Source organism: Entelurus aequoreus, linkage group LG12 (genome assembly GCF_033978785.1).
Source record: "Entelurus aequoreus isolate RoL-2023_Sb linkage group LG12, RoL_Eaeq_v1.1, whole genome shotgun sequence".
Classification (NCBI taxonomy): Eukaryota; Metazoa; Chordata; class Actinopteri; order Syngnathiformes; family Syngnathidae; genus Entelurus; species Entelurus aequoreus.
The window spans coordinates 23964485-23987486 of NC_084742.1; the positions used below are offsets into that span (position 1 = coordinate 23964485).

A 23002-nucleotide genomic window follows, 5' to 3' on the forward strand; every position below is an offset into this window, starting at 1 on the left:
CCGCACAGCCACAAGAGCGCTCGTCACGTGACCGTGTGGGCGTTTCTCGAATAGTGCAGCCAGTGTGGCTAGCAGGTGGCTAATCGCGCTATTAGACGATCTTTGACCGCGCTCCTCCTCCCCGCTCCCTTGTCTTCTCTGTCGACAGGAAACGAGCAGCTGGCTTCGGGTTTGCAATCGTCGGCTGCCGCCAAGTGGACAATAAATCGACTATCTTCGGAGCATCCTTTTGACCAGGTCAGAGTCCGTCGAGGAGCCGAGGGGATGTCCGTCGCGGGATTTAAGAAGCAGTTCCACAAGGCCACGCAGGTAAGACGTGCACGCGCATCCTTGGCAACAGCGAGACGTAAACACGACACGAGAAGCTGCGTGCGGGGCGTTGTACGCTACACGTGTCTCTCCACACTGAACTAAATAGGACACCACTCGCGTCTCGCTGCCGCACGGCCGGAGAAGTGCACGACTCTTAAAAATGTGGTTGGGCGAAGAGGATGCTGACTTCAGGACGGACGCTGGGATGTAATATTACGTAACACGGAGGCCTTTGAGAAGCTGCCTATGATTGGCTGATTAGGCACACAAGGGGGAATTCCCTCCATCATTCCCTGTCTCCTCTCCTCCTTTCCTTTCCTACACCAATATCCTCATAACCTCCTTATTTCCTCTTAGCATCCTCACCTCCTTATTCCCTCCCAGCATCCCCATTGTGTCCTCGTTTCCTCAACCGACTCCCTACTTTTCTTTTTCCGTTCCAAACTTTGAGTGTAGAAGAATGTTCAAAGCCTACCTTTTGGAGTGTCTTTGAACGCATCACAGCCGTGAGAGCATAACCTGGACACACAGAGCATGACCTCCAAGGTTTTGTCTCCAATGAAGAACTTATGTCAATAAGTATGATGTACAGCAGGGGTGTCCAAACCTTTTCCACTGAGGGCCGCACACGGAAAAATTCAAGCATGTTGGAGCCATTTTGATATTTTTCATTTTCAAACCATAACAAAATATATGCATTTTTTATTTATTTTACCTTTAGAGGTCCCGGGTACCATAAAAGGTCTCGGTCATTAAAATGTTAAAAATAAGTCTGATTATTATTATTTTTTTAATTATTTAACGCTTACAGTAAATCTCTATATCAACTTCAAGTTGATATAAAGTAATACAAATTTTAAAAAATGTTTTATGGCTTTTCTGTCTGTCTGTTTTTATAGTAAAACTGAAATATGCAGTATTTAGTCATTAGAGCCCTAAAAGATCAATAATGCAGGACACCATTGATTTTAATTATTTCATATTTTTGAGTAATCCCAGTGAAAAGATAAATAAAATAATCACTAAATATATTTGGGATCCAAAAGGTGCCCCACTCATAAAGTGATACATTTTTATTAGGTTTTTCTTTTACTTTCAACACTTAAGTTACGAGATCAACTTGAGATGTATCTGTCGATTTTATGCTGGAACTATTATTTTATTATTTTATTTTATGCGCTTTTGTCAAAGAAAACTTTGATGTTTTTATATGGCTACTACACAATATATGCAATATTTACCACATAAAACATTTCAAAGTGAAATATTTGAAGTAATTGGAGCCCTGAAAATAATTCATTATAACATGGATTTTTTTTCATTATTTTTTTTTTGAGCAATTGCAAAAAAAGAAAAATGAAGAAAGACAAAAGAAAAAAAAACAACCTGCATGGCAGCTTTTGTGTCAACATTGCAACTTTTTCTCGTTAGATTTCACCTCATTCCACTTTTTTAATGTTCTTTTTTATTTTTACAATAGTATTTCTAGAATGTGTGGCGGGCCGGTAAACAATTAGCTGCGGGCCGCAAATGGCCCCCGGGCCGCACTTTGGACACCCCTGAATCGTACTGTCCCAACTACATGGCTGTTGGGGAGCACTTTTTGAAAAATGACGATTGCAATGTTTACCCGCTTCTTATTCTCTCCTTTTTTAATTGTGAATTGCATTTTGCCACACTTATGCACTTAGAATGCCAAGTGTAGTAGTGTATTGTCTTCTAGTCAAGTGTTTTTCAACCTTTTCTGAGCCAAGGCACATTTTTTTCCATTGAAAAAATCCTGAGGCACACCACCTTTAGAAAACATTTAAAAATTTAACTCAGCAGCCGATATTGACAAAAAAAAGTTGTTCTCGCAATTGTTGACTATGAATTCAAACCATAACCAAGCATGCATCACTATAGCTCTTGTCTCAAAGTAGGTGTACTGTCACGACCTGTCACATCACGCCGTGACTTATTTGGAGTTTTTTGGTGTTTTCCTGTGTGTAGTGTTTTTAGTTCTTGTCTTGTGCTCCTATTTTGGTGTCTTTTCTTCTTTTGTTGGTATTTTCCTGTAGCAGTTTCATGTCTTCCTTGAACGCTATTCCCCACACCTGCTTTGTTTTCGCAATCAAGACTATTTAAGTTGTGCGGACGCTATCCTTCTTTGTGGGGACATTGTTGATTGTCATGTCATGTACAGATGTACTTTGTGGACGCCGTCTGCTCCACATGCTGTTAGTCTTTGCTGTCGTCCAGCATTCTGTTGTTTTTTTTACTTTGCAGCCAGTTCAGTTTTAGTTTTGTTCTGCATAGCCTTCCCTAAGCTTCAATGCCTTTTCTTAGCGTCACTCGCCTTTAGTTTATTTTTGGTTTAAGTGTTAGATACCTTTTTACCTACACGCTGCCTCCCGCATATTGTGATCACGACAAACCATGTTCCCGACATCTACAAAGCAATTAGCTACCTGCTGCCACCTACTGATATGGAAGAGTATTACACGGTTACTCTGCCGAGCTCTAGGCAGCACAGACACTCAACAATGGCACATTTGCGGATTATAATTACTGGTTTGCAAAAAATATTTTTAACCCAATTAGGTGAAATTACATAATCTCCCACGGCACACCAGACTGTATCTCACGGCACACTAGTGTGACGCGGCACAGTGGTTGAAAAATACTGTTCCAGTCTAATTGGCACGACATTAACAGTTGATAGCAGATCTAAAAGTGGGACAAATTCCTGCGCGTGTGCGCTCGTGTTCAAACAGGCGAGTGGCGAGGCCTCCCAGCATGGCCGCCATCCAACAGTAAATAAGACACCTTGGTCGCCCGACTGAATTAAACATGAGCCTGAGTCACAAGGAGGACTTTATTTCTTGTCTCCATTACTGTAGTATTCATGTCTGTTACCATGGTTACCATCCTTACAATAAATGGCAACTATAAGGATAGGTTTTTGTCTTGAACGGTGCCTCCCCCCGCAATGGTCACAAGATGGTGTTGCCACGACAACCATGCACACGTGCACGGACAGCGCAAACGTGACATACACACAAACATACTGTGGATGCCTCACTTAATAATTGATCACCCTTGAGGGCATCAAACGTGTGTGTTTGGTGCCAAGCCTCGATAGTGGGCAGAACATTGGACCTCTGACGACGATGGAATGTTTTCACGCACACATACAGTCTTTTATTGCTCCCATCCATCATACTATGCAGAACACTGCAGGACCTTGTCCATGTTGTCATTCTGGCATAGTGATTGTCTCTCGATCAGTCATTGATCCGCTATTGGCATGCACTTTTGATTGCCGCTATTGGCGAGAAAAAGGTCAACGTGTCTTATTTGACGTCATGTTGTCATGTAATTATGTGAACCACTCGCTTTGTGCCTTTCCATACTTGCATTTAGCATTTTGAGTGCATAAGTGTGTACAGCAAATGCAGTACACACTGTCATCAGTACCTGGATTTTGCGCTCAAAGCTCATTTGAGTGGTTGCAATTCACAACAAAAAAGAAGAGAAGAAGAAGATGAGGAAGCGGTTACATTTGATATTGTCATGAGTGCAACAACACTAATGGATTTGGGACAGGACTACACTGTCAAAATGTGTAAAATCAGGAAGCAAACACACAGTACAGAGTAGCGATGCAACGATTGAAGAGTTTTACTATTAACCGTGATTAAAATGTCATGGTTATTTAATCGCAAAGGATCCCCTACACTGTGTGTGTTTCTGTCCTCCTCAATCACTATAAACAGACATGCTGCTGTTATTTTCAGCACAACCTGCGCAAAATGTAAACAAAGTTACACCTATCGAAAGACACGCGAATATGCTACACATGTTCCTCACAATACGGAGGTCCTGGGCTCGGGATCTTTCTGTGTGGAGTTTGCATGTTCTCCCCGTGACTGCGTGGGTTCTCTCCGGGTACTCCGGCTTCCTCCCACCTCCAAAGACATGCACCTGGGGATAGGTTGATTGGCAACACTAAAGTGGCCCTCATGTGTGAATGTGAGTGTGAATGTTGTCTATCTATGTTGGCCCTGTGATGAGGTGGCGACTTGTCTAGGGTGTACCCCGCCTTCCACCCTAATGCAGCTGAGATAGGCTCCAGCGCCCCCCGCGACCCCAAAAAGGGACAAGTGGTAGAAAATGGATGGATGGATAGCTTAAATATGACAGCCGAACAAAGCAGCAACCCCCCACCCCTCTAAAAAAAAAAAGCTGAAATTGACTATGGAAACTTTTCAGGTACTTAAAAAATGACAAGGGAGTCATTGAAGACGATGGCTCACCAATTCTCATAACCTGCCAAAAACGAAGTTACGGCTAAAGGGTCTAACATGTCCAATATGGAGCAGCATTTGCGGGATCACCACCCAGCAGTAAAGATAAGACATAAGAATGGAGTTAAATTATTTTAATGGCAAGTTACTTAATGAAGAAGTGAGTTGGTAAAGAGTTAAATATTAACACCTCACAGTCAGTAGCTTAGCGTTGAGTCAGGTCGGTGTAAACCAATAGCAACAGGTACTCCTGTAAAGGGCTTTATTCAATGGCCATTTAACGTTAAAGCTTTTTTCCTCCTGTTTGTGTGCAAAAAATTATAGACATTGTAAATTAACATAGCAAGTGTTAAACACGATCATAACATCAGGATCTTGTAGAATAACAGCACTATACCATGGGACCTAATTGTGTGCATACCAATTATTCACCCAGCATAAAATAGATGAATCCATCCATCCATCCATCCATCTTCTTCCGCTTATACGAGGTCGGGTCGCGGGGGCAGCAGCCTAAGCAGGGAAGCCCAGACTTTCCTCTCCCCAGCCACTTCGTCCAGCTCTTCCCGGGGGATCCCGAGGCGTTCCCAGGCCATCCGGGAGACATAGTCTTCCCAACGTGTCCTGGGTCTTCCCCGTGGCCTCCTACCGGTCGGACGTGCCCTAAACACCTCCCTAGGGAGGCGTTCGGGTGGCATCCTGACCAGATGCCCGAACCACCTGATTAAAAATGAATAAATTGGCATAGATGACGGTTGCTGACAATAACACTTGAGTTTATTTGTCTTATTTTAATAATGCAATTATTAAGTAATTAATTTGTTTATTATTTTGTCATTTTATTTTATCACTATTTCCAACAGTAATTAATATCAGAACAAACACTCGAAGGGATGTCTATGGGATGTTATAAGTTTTGTGTTGTGAAATTAATCAATGCATAACAATCGTGATATATGTGAAACTGTGATCATTACTCAGACTACAATAAAAGTCAAAGTCATCTTTATTGTACATTTTTCAACATGTGCTGGAAATACAGGAAGATGGAAAACATGTTTCTCTCTGAACCATGGTGTGAGCTAACTGGGAAAAAAATTTAACAAAAATTCAGATATACTAAATATACATGATAATGTACAAAAGTGTGCATTTTGGAAGAAAAAACACAGTATCAGCAGTAACAACAAATGTGCATGGACTTGAATTTTGTACAATTAGTGCTTATTGTCTATCTTTGTTGGCCCAGCGATGAGCTGGTGACTTGTCCAGGGTGTACCCTGCCTTCTGTCCGGATAGGCTCCAGCCTATTTCAAGAAGTAACATTTTAAATTTTGGCAAGTGGCAAATCATTTACAGTGAGTTCAAAATACAAAATATGTACAGTCAAAATCTATAATTGTTGCATCCCTCGTACACAGTGTACTAAGTTATTAAAGTGGAAGTGCGCAAATTAAAACACAGCCAGTGTGTAGAAGGTTCCTGAGTAGACATGAGAAAGTGTCGTCATTGCGTCATCTTGGACGTCCATGTTGGGGATGAGGAGCGACACAGCTGCTAATAACTTCTAACAAAGAGTTCATCTTATGTAATGTTCATACCGGACTAGAAGAGGGCCTGAGGGCTCCGTCTCCATGGCAACCTCATCCTAATTCGTCTTGTGATTCACCGCGAGTGTCCCGCTTCCCTGGACCCTCACCTCTCTTCTTCTTCCTCCTCTGCAGAAAGTCAGCGAGAAGGTGGGCGGCGCCGAAGGCACCAAGCTAGACGATGACTTCAAGGAAATGGAGAAGGTAAGTGTGCCGGTGGTACGCGTGTCCACGGAAAGGGAGTCTTACACTTTCCTTGCAGAAGGTGGACATCACAAGCAGAGCGGTTCTGGATATCATGACCAGGACTACAGAGTACCTGCAGCCCAATCCAGCATCCAGAGCCAAGCTAAGCATGATCAACACCATGTCCAAAATACGCGGACAAGAAAAGGGACCCGGATACCCTCAGGCTGAGTCTGTCCTGGGAGACGCTATGTTGAAGTTTGGACGAGAGCTGGGGGAGGAGTCCAGCTTTGGTAAGACGGTCAGACTCAAGTCCTTTTTTTTTTAACTTACTGAAGGAACATCTCACCTGCTCTTCTTCTTCGTCATCCAAATCACAGGCCTGGCGCTCATGGACGCTGGGGAATCGATGAAGGAGCTGGGCGAGGTGAAGGACGCTCTCGACATGGAAGTCAAACAGAACTTTATTGACCCGCTGCAGAACCTCCACGACAAAGACCTGAAGGAGATCCAGGTGAGTCAACCTTGTGGTTAGAGTGTCCGCCGTGAGATCAGTAGGTCGTGAGTTCAAACCGAGTCATACCAAAGACTATAAAAATGGGACCCATTACCTCCCTGCTTGGCACTCCGCATTAAAGGCCTACTGAAACCCACTACTACCGACCACGCAGTCTGATTGTTTATATATCAATGATGAAATCTTAACATTGCAACACATGCCAATACGGCCGGGTTAACTTATAAAGTGCAATTTTAAATTTCCCGCTAAACTTCCGGTTGAAAACGTCTTTGTATGATGACGTATGCGCGTGACGTCACTAGTAAACGGAAGTATTGGTACACCTTTGAATCCAATACAAAAAAGCTCTGTTTTCATCTCAAAATTCCAAAGTATTCTGGACATCTGTGTTGGTGAATCTTTTGCAATTTGTTTAATGAACAATGAAGACTGCAAAGAAGAAAGTTGTAAGTGGGATCGGTGTATTACCGGCTGGCTGTAGCAACACAACCAGGAGGACTTTGACTTGGATAGCAGACGCGCCAGCTGCCAACCGCACGGATAATCGGGTGAAGTCCTTCCGTCGATCGCTGGAACGCAGGTGAGCACGGGTGTTGATGAGCAGATGAAGGCTGGCTGGCGTAGGTGGAGCGCTAATGTTTTTATCATAGCTCTGTGAGGTCCGGTTGCTAAGTTAGCTTCAATGGCGTCGTTAGCAACAGCATTGTTAATCTTCGCCAAGCTGGAAAGCATTAACCGTGTATTTACATGTCCAGGGTTTAATAGTATTGTTGATTTTTTGTCTATTTTTCCAGTCAGGGGTTTATTTCTTTTGTTTATATCTGTATTTGAGCCCGATGCTATCACGTTAGCTCCGTAGCTAAAGTGTTTCGCCGATGTATTGTCGTAGAGATAAAAGTCACTGTGAATGTCCATTTCGCGTTCTCGACTCTCATTTTCAAGAGGATATAGTATCCGAGGTGATTTAAAATACAAATCTGTGATCCACAATAGAAAAAGGAGAAAGTGTGGAATCCAATGAACCCTTGTACCTAAGTTACGGTCAGAGCGAAAAAAGATACGTCCTGCACTGCACTATAGTCCTTCACTCTCACTTTCCTCATCCACGAATCTTTCATCCTCGCTCAAATTAATGGGGTAATCGTCGCTTTCTCGGTCCGAATCTCTCTCGCTGCTGGTGTAAACAATAGGTAAATGTGAGCAGCACTCCAGCTTGTGACGTCACGCTACTTCCGGTAGGGGCAAGGCTTTTTTTTAATCAGCGACCAAAAGTTGCGAACTTTATCGTCGTTGTTCTCTACTAAATCCTTTCAGCAAAAATATGGCAATATCGCGAAATGATCAAGTATGACACATAAAATGGATCTGCTATCCCCGTTTAAATAAAAAAAAATCATTTCAGTAGGCCTTTAAGGGTTGGATTTGGGGGTTAAATCATCAAAAATGATTCCCGAGTGCGACCACCTCTGCTGCTCACTGCTCCCCTCGCTTCCCAGGGGGTGGAACAAGGGGATGGGTCAAATGCAGGGGGTAATTTCACCACACCTAGTGTGTGTGTGACTATCATTGGTACTTTAACTTTAACTTTAAGGGCGTCGAGGTGAAGGCGACAAGACATTTTTTGACGCTCTCTTCATCCTCAGCACCACCTGAAGAAGATGGAAGGACGCCGCCTCGACTTTGACTACAAGAAGAAGCGACAGGGGAAGGTGCAGGACGACGAGATTAAACAAGCGCTGGAGAAGTTTGACGAGAGCAAAGAGATCGCCGAGCAGAGCATGTTCAACCTTCTGGAAAGCGATGTAAGACCTCTCAGCTGCGAGGGGTGCCTCGTCTTGTTTGGGTTGCTATGGTAACGCTGCCTCGCGTGTTGCAGATCGAGCAGGTGAGCCAACTGGCGGCGCTGGTCCATGCTCAGCTGGAGTACCACAGCCGCACCACTCAGATCCTTCAGCAGCTCTCCAGCAAGATGGAGGACAGGTATGCCGCAGCAACGACGCGGACAGAATGTCGTCGCCAGTGTCGCTTTAAAAAAAAGTCTCCTTTTCAGGATAAAGGAAGTGTCCAGCAAACCCAGGAAGGAGTTTGTTCCCAAACCTCGCATGACTTTGGAGCTACTGCCCCCGAGCGAGAATCACAACGGCGGTCTTCATTCTGCAAAATCCCCTGGAAGATCACCGGGTAGGAGGAGGGAGGAGCTCGCTTTTGGGCACGCCCATGCAAGCCTTTACAATGACTGTATGTGTGTGTGTGTGTGTGTGTGTGTGTGTGTGTGTGTGTGTGTGTGTGTGTGTGTGTGTGTGTGTGTGTGTGTGTGTGTGTGTGTGTGTGTGTGTGTGTGTGTGTGTGTGTGTGTGTGTGTGTCAGCCCCACTGGATCAGCCGTGCTGCCGGGCGCTCTACGACTTTGAACCGGAGAACGAAGGCGAGCTGGGTTTCAAAGAAGGCGACGTCATCACACTGACCAATCAGATCGACGACAACTGGTACGAGGGAATGATCCACGGCCACTCGGGCTTCTTCCCCATCAACTACGTAGACATACTGGTGCCGCTCCCGCATTAAGGCCCGCCGCCGCTGCCCAGCACAACCTTTGCCGAGGTCCACGAATCCCCGCCTCCTCCTTATTCTTCTGTGCTTTGTGCGACTGCGTGACGTCATGATTGGCGGCCGCCTGCCGGCTGCGTGACTCAAGTTGGAAGAAGAGAGGTGAGCGTGTCCGCATGAGACCGCGTGAGGATCTCCACGCCGCCACAGGGGGCGCTGTGGCATAAATGTGCGTGCCGTCTTCCATGCGTCTTCAGCATTGCTCTCTCCTTTTCTTCTTCCACGCCACGTTTGCATGAGGCGGCCTTTTCGCATCATGGGGGGGCGGGGTCTTCTCATGACAACGCCGACGTCAGTGTTTTTTTGTCGAACGTCTGCTTGTTGGCGTGTCTTTCTTGTGGCTTTTGCATGCAAGGCTGTTCGAAAGAGGTGGACATTACTTCTTACATCACAAAAGGTCACCGTGTTATAAGACCGCCAAAGGGGCGGTTGTGTGTGAGGTGAATCATTTTTTAGTAGACGCTAAAGTATTCAACGTTGTCAGGCAAGTGTAACCAAGTGTGCTTCTAGACCATTGGTGTCCAAAGTGTGGCCTGGGGCAAAACGTCAACTTTTAAAAACAACAGCAGCAGCAAAAGTGGAAAAAATTAAGTCCTGTGTTGTCCAAAGTGCAGCTTGGGGGCCATTTTCTGGCCTGCAGCTTGTTTTTAATTGGTCCAGGCCCATAATACAATTTCACGAAAAAACAACAAAAGTTGAAACTCAGCAAAAAAGCATAATGTAATGATAAAAAGTTAAAATGTTTACAATAAACGGAAAAAGCACTTTTGATTGAAATTGCGTGCGAATGCTGAAAAGCTGAAGCCAAACTGAAATGTGAATAGGTAGCACGCAAGACAGATAGGTTATATACTTTGTTACCTGACCCTAAGTGCATACCTGATGACATGCTAACGTTAGTGTGTGTCAAGTACCAAAATATATAACTTTGAGGTGTATACTTGCAAAAATAGCAAAACAAGCTAACATGCTAACAGTAAACGTGTGTCAAGTACCAAAATATATGATTCCGAGGTGTATTAAAGTTAAGTTAAAGTACCAATGATTGTCACACACACTAGCTGTGGTGAAATTTGTCCTCTGCATTTGACCCATCCCCTTGATCACCCCCTGGGAGGTGAGGGGAGCAGTGGGCAGCAGCGGTGCCGCGCCCGGGAATCAATTTTGGTGATTTAACCCCCAATTACAACCCTTAATGCTGAGTGCCAAACAGGGAGATAATGGGTCGCATTTTTATAGTCTTTGGTATAACTCGGCTGGGGTTTGAACTCACAACCTACCGATCTCAGGGCGGACACTCTAACCACTAGGCCACTTAGTAGGTACCTAAATAAATAGCTAAAAATTACAGCATGCTACTGTTAGCATGCTAACTTTACCATGCTAGCAATTGATTAACATTAGCACGGTGCATTATGACTCTATGACTCTGGAATGGTTTTAATTAGTTGGTAAATGTGGAAATTTGGAAGTTTGAAATTGTATTTATTATTTTTGAATGGGACAAATGTCCCGGAAAATGTGGAATTCCTGGAAATAAGGACATTTTTGAAAAATATAGAAAAAAAATAGTAATACGCATGACATGAATGAACTGAACATTGTGAAAGTGGAATGGTTTGACTCAGATTGAAAATGTTGGAAGAGAAGACAGACAAAAAGTAGGGTGGAATAATGCTTTTCAGCATTCACACTATAAGGTAACCGCATTGTTCGATACAACACAGAGCTGTTTTGTATTTGCTGCTGCTTTTAGCCTTTTTTTTTTTTTTTTTTTACAAAATGAGAAATCTTAAAATGCCCCCTTACACCTTTTTGATTTTTTTAGTATACCGCCCTTGATGGAAATAGTTTGAACACTCCCTGTCTGCACTGTGCTAGCAGTCCTCCAGATGAACAGCGTTCAAAGTGTATAAAGTGTTCACCATGCAAACAAACAAACAGTATGTGTCCACTCCAGTGGTCTCGGTATTTAATGTGCGTTAGCATGGCTCAAGCTAACGGCTAATGCTAGTTGGCTACCTGTTAGCCACCTACCATGCTGTTCAAACTAACACTAAAAAGTGTCATGGATGTACCAGTCAAATGCTTGTTTTCATCATTCCCTTAGTTGACATTGTGAAGTGTAACTTGTGGACAGGAATCTTCAAATGTGTTGTCAGCTCAACTAGTGAGCTAACATACTGACGAGCCTGAATCTCGCACAGCTGCTATCTATATGGATATCAATGAGTATTGATCACAAAGGCAATAAAATGGCTTACAATGAGCTCTTTGGCACCCTAAGACGTCGCCGTCGTTTCTCGGTTCTGTTGAGTCGGTTCGTGTTGTGGTCTTCGGAGGTCACTGCCATGTTTGCTCCACCTGATGTCGTCTCCATCAGCACTTTCACTCCCAAGTAAATTTCCTCATCGTATGTTTTTTTTTTCCACTTGGATGGAGGCATGTTTTCTGGCCTCCATGAGGGACCTGTGCAGCCTTGGTCAGACCCTGGTAAGAATAATAGCCTGCTTGAGTCAGTAACAGGACCTTGCTTTGACCTCTGGCTGCTCCATAATACAGTTTGCCTTGTGTAAAATGGCCTCATCAATCTGCCTGCTTTTTCTGCTGAGCTACGTTGTTGTTTATAATTGTATTTATCACCGATTTATTCCTGTGTCTTATTTATTTATTTATGAGCAGCTGTGGTGGAGAGGGTGTGGTCCAAGTTAGCTGTTGCTCTCCTCCTATGGGATGATGGTGATGATGACAATGTGTATGTATATCTGCCTGTTGTGAAGATGACCTGCAATGTACTGACAATAAAAGATTCACACGACACAAATCGCTGTGATTATCAGAAAAAAAGTTTTGAAAATACAACTTTTAAAAAAATATGCACATATGTCACATTTGAAATCGTGCCTTAATTTTTTAACAAAAAGATAAAAACCTATACTTAATGTCATTAAGGTGTAATTACACATCTGTTCTTTGTAGGCGCCGTGGATCCCTTGTTTTCTTCTTGTTTTCTACATTTTGGTATCCTCTGCGAGTTATGTAGTTACCTCAAGTCTTTATCGACTATAACTGTGTGTGTGTGTGTGTGTGTGTGTGTGTGTGTGTGTGTGTGTGTGTGTGTGTGTGTGTGTGTGTGTGTGTGTGTGTGTGTGCGTGTGTGCGTGTATATATATATATATGAATATATATATATGTGTGTGTGTATACACTATTGCCAAAAGTATTTGGCCACCCATCCAAATGATCAGAATCAGGTGTCCTAATCACTTGACCCGACCACAGGTGTATAAAATCAAGCACTTAGGCATGGAGACTGTTTCTACAAACATTTGTGAAAGAATGGACCGCTCTCAGGAGCTCAGTGACTTTCAGCGTGGAACTGTCATAGGATGCCACCTGTGCAACAAATCTAGTGGAGAAATCTCCTCGCTCCTAAATATTCCAAAGTCAACTGTCTGCTTTATTATAAGATAATGGAAGAGTTTGGGAACAACGGCAACTCAGCCATGAAGTGGTCGGCCACGTAAACTGACAGAGAGGGGTCAGCGGATGCTGAAGCGCATAGAGCAAAGAGGTCGCCGACTTTCTGCACAGTCAGTTGCTACAGAGCTCCAAACTTTGTGACATTCCAATTAGCCCACGTACAGTACGCAGAGAGCTTCATGGAATGGGTTTCGATGGCCGAGCAGCTGCATCTAAGCCATACATCACCAAGTCCAATGCAAAGCGTCGGTCGGATGCAGTGGTGTAAAGCACGTCGCCACTGGACTCTAGAGCTGTGGAGATGCCTTCTCTGGAGTGATGTATCCCGCTTTTCCATCTGGCAATCTGATGGACGAGTCTGGGTTTGGAGGTTCAATCAATCAATCAATCAATGTTTATTTATATAGCCCTAAATCACAAGTGTCTCAAAGGGCTGTACAAGCCACAACGACATCCTCGGTACAGAGCCCACATACGGGCAGGGAAAACTCACCCCAGTGGGACGTCAATGTGAATGACTATGAGAAACCTTGGAGAGGACCGCATATGTGGGTAACCGTCCCCCCCCCCCCCCCCCCTCCCACCCCACATCAGCGAAAGTCCAGTCCATAGTGGGGCCAGCAGGAACCATCCCGAGCGGAGACGGGTCAGCAGCGTAGAGATGTCCCCATCCGATGGACAGGCTAGCGGTCCACCCCGGGTTGGGAGCAGAGTAGAAAAGAAAAGAAAAGAAACGGCAGATCAACTGGTCTAAAAAGGGAGTCTATTTAAAGGCTAGAGTATACAAATGAGTTTTAAGATGAGACTTAAATGCTTCTACTGAGGTAGCATCTCTAACTTTTACCGGGAGGGCATTCCATAGTATTGGAGCCTGAATAGAAAACGCTCTATAGCCCGCAGACTTTTTTTGGGCTCTGGGAATCACTAATAAGCCGGAGTTCTTTGAACGCAGATTTCTTGCCGGGACATATGGTACAATACAATCGGCAAGATAGGCAGGAGCTTGACCGTGTAGTATTTTATACGTAAGTAGTAAAACCTTAAAGTCGCATCTTAGGTGCACAGGAAGCCAGTGCAAGTGAGCCAGTATAGGCGTAATATGATCAAACTTTCTTGTTTTTGTCAAAAGTCTAGCAGCCGCATTTTGTACCATCTGTAATCTTTTAATGCTAGACATAGGGAGGCCCGAAAATAAAACGTTACAGTAATCGAGACGAGATGTAACGAACGCATGGATAATGATCTCAGCATCGCTTGTGGACAAAATGGAACGAATTTTAGCGATATTACGGAGATGAAAGAAGGCCGTTTTAGTAACACTCTTAATGTGTGACTCAAACGAGAGAGTTGGGTCGAAGATAATACCCAGATTCTTTACCGAGTCGCCTTGTTTAATTGTTTGGTTGTCAAATGTTAAGGTGGTATTATTAAATAGATGTCGGTGTTGAGCAGGACCGATAATCAGCATTTCCGTTTTCTTAGCGTTGAGTTGCAAAAAGTTAGCGGACATCCATTGTTTAATTTCATTAAGACACGCCTCCAGCTGACTACAATCCGGCGTGTTGGTCAGCTTTAGGGGCACGTAGAGTTGGGTGTCATCAGCATAACAGTGAAAGCTAACACCGTATTTGCGTATGATGTCACCTAGCGGCAGCATGTAAATGCTAAAGAGTGCAGGGCCAAGAACCGAACCCTGAGGAACTCCGCACGTTACCTTAACATAGTCCGAGGTCACATTGTTATGGGAGACACACTGCATCCTGTCAGTAAGATAAGAGTTAAACCAAGATAAGGCTAAGTCTGACATCCCAATACGCGTTTTGATACGCTCTAATAAAATATTATGATCAACAGTATCGAAAGCGGCGCTAAGATCAAGAAGCAGCAACATAGATGACGCATCAGAATCCATCGTTAGCAATAGATCATTAGTCATTTTTGCGAGGGCTGTCTCCGTAGAGTGATTTGCCCTAAAACCGGATTGAAAAGGTTCACAGAGATTGTTAGACGCTAAGTGTTCATTTAGCTGCTGTGCGACAATTTTTTAGAGGATTTTCGAGATAAACGGAAGGTGGGACACCGGCCGGTAGTTTACCATGAGGTCAGGATCGAGGTTAGGTCTTTTGAGTAGAGGATGAATAACCGTTTTTTTTAATGCTAGGGGAACAGTGCCAGAGGAAAGTGATAAGTTTATAATATTTAACACTGATGGACCTAATAATACAAAAAGCTCCTTGATAAGTTTCCCAGGAATTGGGTCAAGTAAACATGTTGTTTGTTTTGTCCCATTTACACATTTGAACAATTCCTCCAATGTTATTCCATCAAAGAGAGAGAAACTATTTTGGAGGGCAGTGTCCGTCGTATATACAGTCGTATCTGTGTTAATAGAACCCAGTTGTAGCTGAGATGCATTGTCTTTAATCTCTTTTCTAATGACTTCAATTTTCTTATTAAAGAAATTCATAAAGTCATCTGCTGAGTGGGTGGAGCTACTGGGAGGAGTCCCTTGTTGGGTTAGCGATGCTACTGTACTAAACAAAAATTTAGGATCATTTTTGTTGAGGTGGATGAGATTTTAGTAATATTTAGCTTTAGCTGAGGTAAGCATGCGTTTATAAGTTATTAAACTATCACTCCATGCTTGATGGAAAACCTCAAGTTTAGTCGCACGCCATTTGCGTTCCAGCTTTCTACATGATAATTTCTGGGCTTTAGTTTCTTCTGTAAACCATGGGGTACGCCTTTTAGGGGCCCTTTTTAGCTTTAGCGGTGCTACACTATCAATGGTGTTGCGCAGGGCGTCGTTAAAGTTGTTAGTGAGGTTATCAATAGAGCCCACATAATTTGGGAATGGTGCCATTACCGAAGGCAGTAGGTCAGTAAGAGTCGTCGTTGTGGCAGCATTAATGTTGCGGCTGCTATAGTAGTTATTATTATTATTATTAGTTTGTTGACAATGAGTCAGAACTTCGAATTTTTTAAGGTAATGATCGGACATTACTTTAGTGTACGGGAGTATCGTAACTTTAGAGGTGGTGACACCCCTGACAAGCACTAGATCTATCGTATTACTGTTGCGATGCGTGTGTTAATTTATTATTTGTGTAAGACCACAGCTATCAAATATAGTCTGGAGCGCCACGCATGGAGGGTCCGATGGGGTATTCATATGGATATTAAAGTCCCCCATTATGATTATATTGTCGGCGTGCGTCACTAGATCAGCAACAAACTCTGAGAATTCACTGATGAAGTCCAAATAGGGCCCAGGGGGGCGGTAGATAACAGCCAGGTGGAGAGGCAGCGGTGTGACAAACCTCATAGTGAGCACCTCAAACGAGTTATATGCATGGCATAGTGGGTAGAGCGCCCGTGTCAGAAACCTGAGGGTTGCAGGTTCGCTCCCCGCCTCTTACCATGCCGTTGTGTCCTTGGGCAGGACACTTCACCCTTGCCCCCGGTGCCACTCACACCGGTGAATGAATGTTGAATGAATGATAGGTGGTGGTCGGAGGGGCCGTAGGCGCAAATTGGCAGCCACGCTTCCGTCAGTCTACCCCAGGGCAGCTGTGGCTACGAAAGTAGCTTACCACCACCAGGTGTAAATGAATGATGGGTTTTTAACATGTAAAGCGACTTTGGGTACTTAGAAAAGCGCTATATAAATCCCAGGTATTATTATTATTATTATTATTTATTATTTAGGTTAGGTGTAAAACTATAGTTTTCATTGTATATTAGTGCGACACCCCCTCCCCTTTTAAGAGGACGGGCAACATGCGCATTGGTATAGTTAGGAGGAGATGCCTCATTTAGCGCAAAAAAATCGTCTGGTTTGAGCCAGGTCTCGGCGAGACCAACGACGTCAAGTTTGTTGTCTCTAATGACCTCATTAACTAATAACGTTTTGGAAGATAATGATCTTATGTTTAAAAAGCCCATATTATAGGTAGTGGGCTGTTTTGAGGATTGTTTGTTGAAATTATCCGAAGTAGCAATAATAATAATGTTGCGTTTATTATGCGTAGTGCACTTTAAATAGTTTCGACCATATCTAGGAATTGATACGACGGGGATTTTCAGATTGTCTGCTTGATGCTGCGATAAACTGAACACATCATAGTTAGCCACCTCAGTACAATGTATGTCTGCCTCTGACACCGTCACAAAAGAAAAAACATTATGTGAGTTGTGTTTTATTCTAAGAGAATTGCTATGTGTGCAGGGATTATCCAGCCGGGCGCCGGCTAGTTCTAGTTTAAATGACTTCTTACACTGACACTCCACGCTTCTTTGGTTAGCTTTTCCCTTTGTTATTAGCCCCGCTCGGCATCCCCGCTTCTGCTTCCGCTCACACCGCTTACGTCACCTCCATTGGCGGTCCCCGCTAATACTTGACGCCGCTGCTACAAAGGCCGCTCGATGTAGCCCGCGAAGTATTCCCATGCTAGCGAGGAGGTCCACCGTACATGCATCTTTCAGTCTATAACGACCCGATCCATCCACATCCAGAATTGTCTGTCGGTCGTATGTGATTACAGAGTGTCCACGCTTTGAGCCAGTCATGAAATTGACAGAAATGACGGGTGTTTTTTGCCAAATCGCTCTACACTCCCAAGAGCGTTTGCAAGCCGCTGCCTTTAGGGCGCCGCCATCAAGGTTGCCAGGAGAACGGTAGATTTCGGACTGCATTGTGCCGAGTGTGAAATTTGGTGGAGGAGGAATTATGGTGTGGGGTTGTTTTTCAGGAGTTGGACTTGGCCCCTTAGTTCCAGTGAAAGGAACTTTGAATGCTCCAGGATACCAAAACATTTTGGACAATTCCATGCTCCCAACCTTATAGGAACAGTTTGGAGCGGGCCCCTTCCTCTTCCAACATGACTGTGCACCAGTGCACAAAGCAAGGTCCATAAAGACATGGATGACAGAGTCTGGTGTGGATGAACGACTTGACTGGCCTGCACAGAGTCCTGACCTGAACCCGATAGAACACCTTTGGTATGAATTAGAACGGAGACTGAGAGCCAGGCCTTCTTGACCAACATCAGTGACCTCACCAATGCGCTTTTGGAAGAATGGTCGGAAATTCCTATTCGCAACCTTGTGGACAGCCTTCCCAGAACAAATGAAGCTGTAATAGTTGCAAAAGGTGGGCCGACATCATATTTAACTCTTCGGGTTAGGAATGGGATGGCACCTCAAGTTCATATGTGAGTCAAGGCAGGTGGCCAAATACTTATGGCAATATAGTGTACATATGTGTGTATATATACAAACCTGAAAACCAGTGAAGTTGGCACGTTGTGTAATTCGTAAATAAAAACAGAATAAATCCATCCATCCAATTTCTAGCGCTTGTCCCTTAATGATTTGCAAATCCTTTCCAACTTATACTCAATTGAATAGACTGCAAAGACAAGATATTTAATGTTCGAACTGAGAAACTGAATTTTTTTTTGCAAATGATCATTAACTTAGAATTTAATGCTAGCAACACATTGCAAAAAAGTTAGCACAGGGGCATTTCACCACTATATTACATGGCCTTTCCTTTGAACAACACTCAGTAAACATTTGGGAACTGAGGAGACCAATTTTTGAAGCTTTTCAGGTGGAATTATTTCCAATTCTTGCTTGATGTACAGCTTAAATTGTCCAACAGTCCAGGGTCTCCGTTGTGGTATTTTAGGCTTCATATTGCGCCACACATTTTCAATGGGAGACAGGTCTGGACTACAGGCAGGCCAGTCTAGTACCCACACTCTTGTACTATGAAACCACGCTGTTGTAACACGTGGCTTGGCATTGTCTTGCTGAATTAAGCAGAGGCGTCCATGATAACGTTGCTTGGATGGTAACGTATGTTGCTCCTAAACCTGTATGTATCTTTCACAGATGTGTAAGTTACCCATTCCTTGGGCACTAATGCAACCCCATACCATCACGCCTATAACAATCCGGATGGTTCTTTTCCCTCGTTGTTCCGGAGGACACAACGTCCACAATTTCCAAAAACAGTTTGAAATGTGGACTCGTCAGACCACAGAACACTTTTCCACTTTGCATCTTAGTCCATCTTAGATGAGCTCGGGCCCAGCGAATCCGGCAGCGTTTCTGGGTGTTGTTAATGAATGGCTTTGGCTTTGCAAAGTAGAGTTTTAACTTGCACTTACAGATGTAAGTGCAAGTGTTCCTGAAGTGTTCCTGAGCCCATGTGGTGATATCCTTTACACACTGATGTCGCTTGTTGATGCAGTACAGCCTGAGGGATCGACGGTCACGGGCTTAGCTGCTTACGTGCAGTGATTTATCCAGATTCTCTGAACCCTTTGAACGGCGTGGCAAAGTTGGTAGAGTGGCCGTGCCAGCAATCGGAGGGTTGCTGGTTACTGGGGTTCAATCCCCACCTTCTACCATCGTAGTCACATCCGTTGTGTCCTTGGGCAAGACACTTCACCCTTGCTCCTGATTGGTGCTGGTTAGCCCCTTGCATGGCAGCTCCCGCCATCCGTGTGTGAATGGGTGAATGTGGAAATACTGTCAAAGCGCTTTGAGTACCTTGAAGGTAGAAAAGCGCTATACAAGTATAACCCATTTATCATTTACTATGATGATATTATGGACCGTAGATGGTGAAATCTCTAAATTCCTTGCAATAGCTTGTTGGGAAATGTTCTTAAACTGTTCAAAAATTTGCTCACACATTTTTTCACAAGGTGGTGAGCCTCACCCCATCCTTGTTTGTGAATGACTGAGCATTTCATGGAAGCTGCTTTTATACCCAATCATGGCACCCACCTGTTCCCAATTAGCCTGTTCACCTGTGGGATGTTCCAAATCAGTGTTTGATGAGCATTACTCAACTTTCTCAGTCTTTTTGCCACTTGTGCCAGCTTTTTTTAAACATGTTGCAGGCATCAAATTCAAAATGGGCTAATATTTGCAAAAAATAACACATTTCTGACACCACATGGACAAAGATAAGACCTTCTGCAGGAAAGTTCTGTGGTCAGATGAAACAAAAATGTAGCTGTTTGGCCACAATACCCAGCAATATGTTTGGAGGAGAAAAGGTGAGGCCTTTAATCCCAGGAACACCATACCTACCATCAAGCCTGGTGGTGGTAGTATTATGATCTGGGCCTGTTTTGCTGCCAATGGAACTGGTGCTTTAAATGGGACAATGAAAAAGGAGGATTACCTCCAAATTCTTCAGGACAACCTAAAATCATCAGCCCGGAGTTTGGGTCATGGGTGCAGTTGGGTGTTTCAACAGGACAATGACCACAAACCCACGTCAAACGTGGTAAAGGAATGGCTAAATCAGGCTAGAATTAAGGTTTTAGAATGGCCTTCCCAAAGTCCTGACTGAAACGTGTGGACAATGCTGAAGAAACAAGTCCATGTCAGAAAACCAACAAATTTAGCTGAACTGCACCAATTTTGTCAAGAGAAGTGGTAAAAAATTCAAACAGAAGCTTGTGGATGGCTACCAAAAGCGCCTTATTGCAGTGAAACTTGCCAAGGGACATGTAACCAAATATTAACATTGCTGTACTGTATGTATACTTTTGACCCAGCAGATTTGGTCACATTTTCAGTAGACCCATAATAAATTCATAAAAGAACCAAACTTCATGAATGTTTTTTGTGACCAACAAGTATGTTCTCCAATCACTCTATCACAAAAAAATAAGAGTTGTAGAAATTATTGAAAACTCAAGACAGCCATGACATTATGTTCTTTACAAGTGTATGTAAACTTTTGACCGCAACTGTATATATACACGTACAACATACCATTCGGGGTCTTTCTGTGTGGAATTTGCATGTTCTCCCCATGACTGTGTGGGTTCCCTCCGGGTACTCCGGCTTCCTCCCACCTCCAAAGACATGCACCTGGGGATAGGTTGATTGACAACACTAAATGGTCCCTAGTGTGTGAATGCGAGTGTGAATGTTGTCTGTCTATCTGTGTTGGCGACTTGTACAGGGTGTTCCCCGCCTTCCGCCCGAATGCAGCTGGCATACGCTCCAGCACTCCCCGCGACCCCGATAGGGACAAGCGGTAGAAAAAGACATTCTGGTCACAGAAGGTGACCAGAATGCCATTTGTGCCATTTGTTTACAACAGAATGGAATTCTTACGTGGGAGATTCCAACTATTTTGGTAGTAGTCAATTCCACAGCGATCGTTCTGCCACACAACACCTCAATGCCAACGAGGGGAAATTACACTTCAATGATTGTCATTGGCTTTGACAGTAGGATTGCTTGTTTGTATCAAACCAGTTGTTTTTCTCACTACAATAGGGAGAAACCATCCTTGCCCAGGCACACTCTCCTGTTTTGTGGAGTATAAATATTTGGGGTTTGGGCACCAGCTGCTAGGCTAGATCTGCCCAATCTAAGTTTATGAGCACGAACTGATGAAGACTACTCGGATGAGAGGCAAAACGTCTTCCAAGACAAACCAAACAGTCCAGTTGCGATCAATTGAATGCCCTGAGATTGCAATGAGAGATTACAATGAGAACATTCATAGACACCAATCATTTTATTTGGGCCAGTAAAAAAAAGTATCGCATAAACTTAGTCATTGTGAAAAAAATAAACATTTTTAAAGCAAATGTATTCGGTGAAACCACTAATGGTAACGTAAGATAGCTAATGTGTTCTTGTCGTATTTTTTGGTTTAAAAAAATTTAACTTTGAGAAAGTTGCATACAGCCCATTTAAGGAACCACATGTGTTTCTTACCTAATATAAAATAACACATACATGGTCTTTTGGCATTACAATGCGTTTAAACAGTATATACAGCAGTGAATATGCAACAATGTGAGGAAATTCTGATAGTTTAGGACAGGGGTGTCAAACTCATTTTAGCTCAGGGGCCGCAATAAGGAATATCTGTGCGCACACGGGCCGGACTATTAAAATCATGGCATTAAAACAAAAAAATAAAGACAACTTCAGATTGTTTTATTTGTGTTACTTTGGCCAAAAATAGAAAAGACACATTCTGAAAATATTACAATAAAAATATAGAAAAAAATACCGGCAGCGGTAAAGTTTAGATCCATGAAGGAAAGAAAAAAGTGAATGAATGTTTATGACTGAATACAATAATTTTCTCTTGTATTATTTTTTTTTTATGAATTAAGTAACGTTTATGACAACCTTTTCCAAAACACAATATAATCGTGGGGCGGTATAGCTCGGTTGGTAGAGTGGCCGCGCCAGCAACTTGAGGGTTCCAGGTTCGATCCCCGCTTCCGCCAACCTAGTCACTGCCGTTGTGTCCTTGGGCAAGATACTTTACCCACCTGCTCCTAGTGCCACCCACACTGGTTCAAAAATGTAACTTAGATATTGGGTTTCACTATGTAAAGCGCTTTGAGTCACTAGAGAAAAGCGCTATATAAATATAATTCACTTCACTAGAATGTGAGCTATAACAGGATAATGCAAACATTTATAATTTGTTTTTAAAACAGTTACACAAAAGTGGATCCCTACAAATTTACAGTAGGACTCCATTTTATGACTTGATGGGGTCCCTGGGACCCATTTTGAAAATTCCTAACGCCAACACTGATGGAGTATTGGTGCGCGCAAAACAGCAGCAGGCGGCTGTGGCCTGCGGGCCGATTCTAATACTAATCAAATATCATCCTGGGTGCGGTATGGCGTAGTGGGTAGAGCGGCCGTGCCAGAAATCTGAGGGTTGCAGGTTCGCTCCCCGCCTCTTGACATCCAAAAAGCTGCCGTTGTGTCCTTGGGCAGGACACTTCACCCTTGCCCCCGGTGCCGCTCACACTGGTGAATGAATGATGAATGAATGATAGGTGGTGGTCGGAGGGGCCGTAGGCGCAAATTGGCAGCCTCGCTTCCGTCAGTCTACCCCAGGGCAGCTGTGGCTACAAATGTAGCTTACCAGAACCAGGTGTGAATGAATGATGGGTAATTCCCACTTCTCTGTGAGCGCTTTGAGTATCTAACAATAGAAAA

General features: G+C 43.7%; 1 protein-coding gene across 1 annotated transcript; it reads left to right on the forward strand.

The window, feature by feature from the left end:
- Nucleotides 1–80: 80 nt before the first annotated feature.
- LOC133661804 (endophilin-A1-like) lies at nucleotides 81–11276 on the forward strand. The gene is made up of 8 exons (XM_062065272.1): nucleotides 81–309; nucleotides 6326–6394; nucleotides 6453–6669; nucleotides 6757–6890; nucleotides 8540–8698; nucleotides 8773–8876; nucleotides 8947–9077; nucleotides 9264–11276. The coding sequence occupies exons 1-8, from the start codon at nucleotides 265–267 to the stop codon at nucleotides 9458–9460; spliced, it is 1056 nt and encodes a 351-aa protein (XP_061921256.1). The 5' UTR covers nucleotides 81–264; the 3' UTR covers nucleotides 9461–11276.
- Nucleotides 11277–23002: the final 11726 nt, after the last annotated feature.

Coding starts and splice junctions, on each gene's coding strand:
- LOC133661804 (XM_062065272.1), top strand. CDS start 265: ATGTCCGTCGCGGGATTTAAGAAGCAGTTCCACAAGGCCACGCAG. Junction 6,891..8,539: donor AAGACCTGAAGGAGATCCAG/GTGAGTCAACCT, acceptor CTTCATCCTCAG/CACCACCTGAAGAAGATGGA. Junction 9,078..9,263: donor ATCCCCTGGAAGATCACCGG/GTAGGAGGAGGG, acceptor TGTGTGTGTCAG/CCCCACTGGATCAGCCGTGC.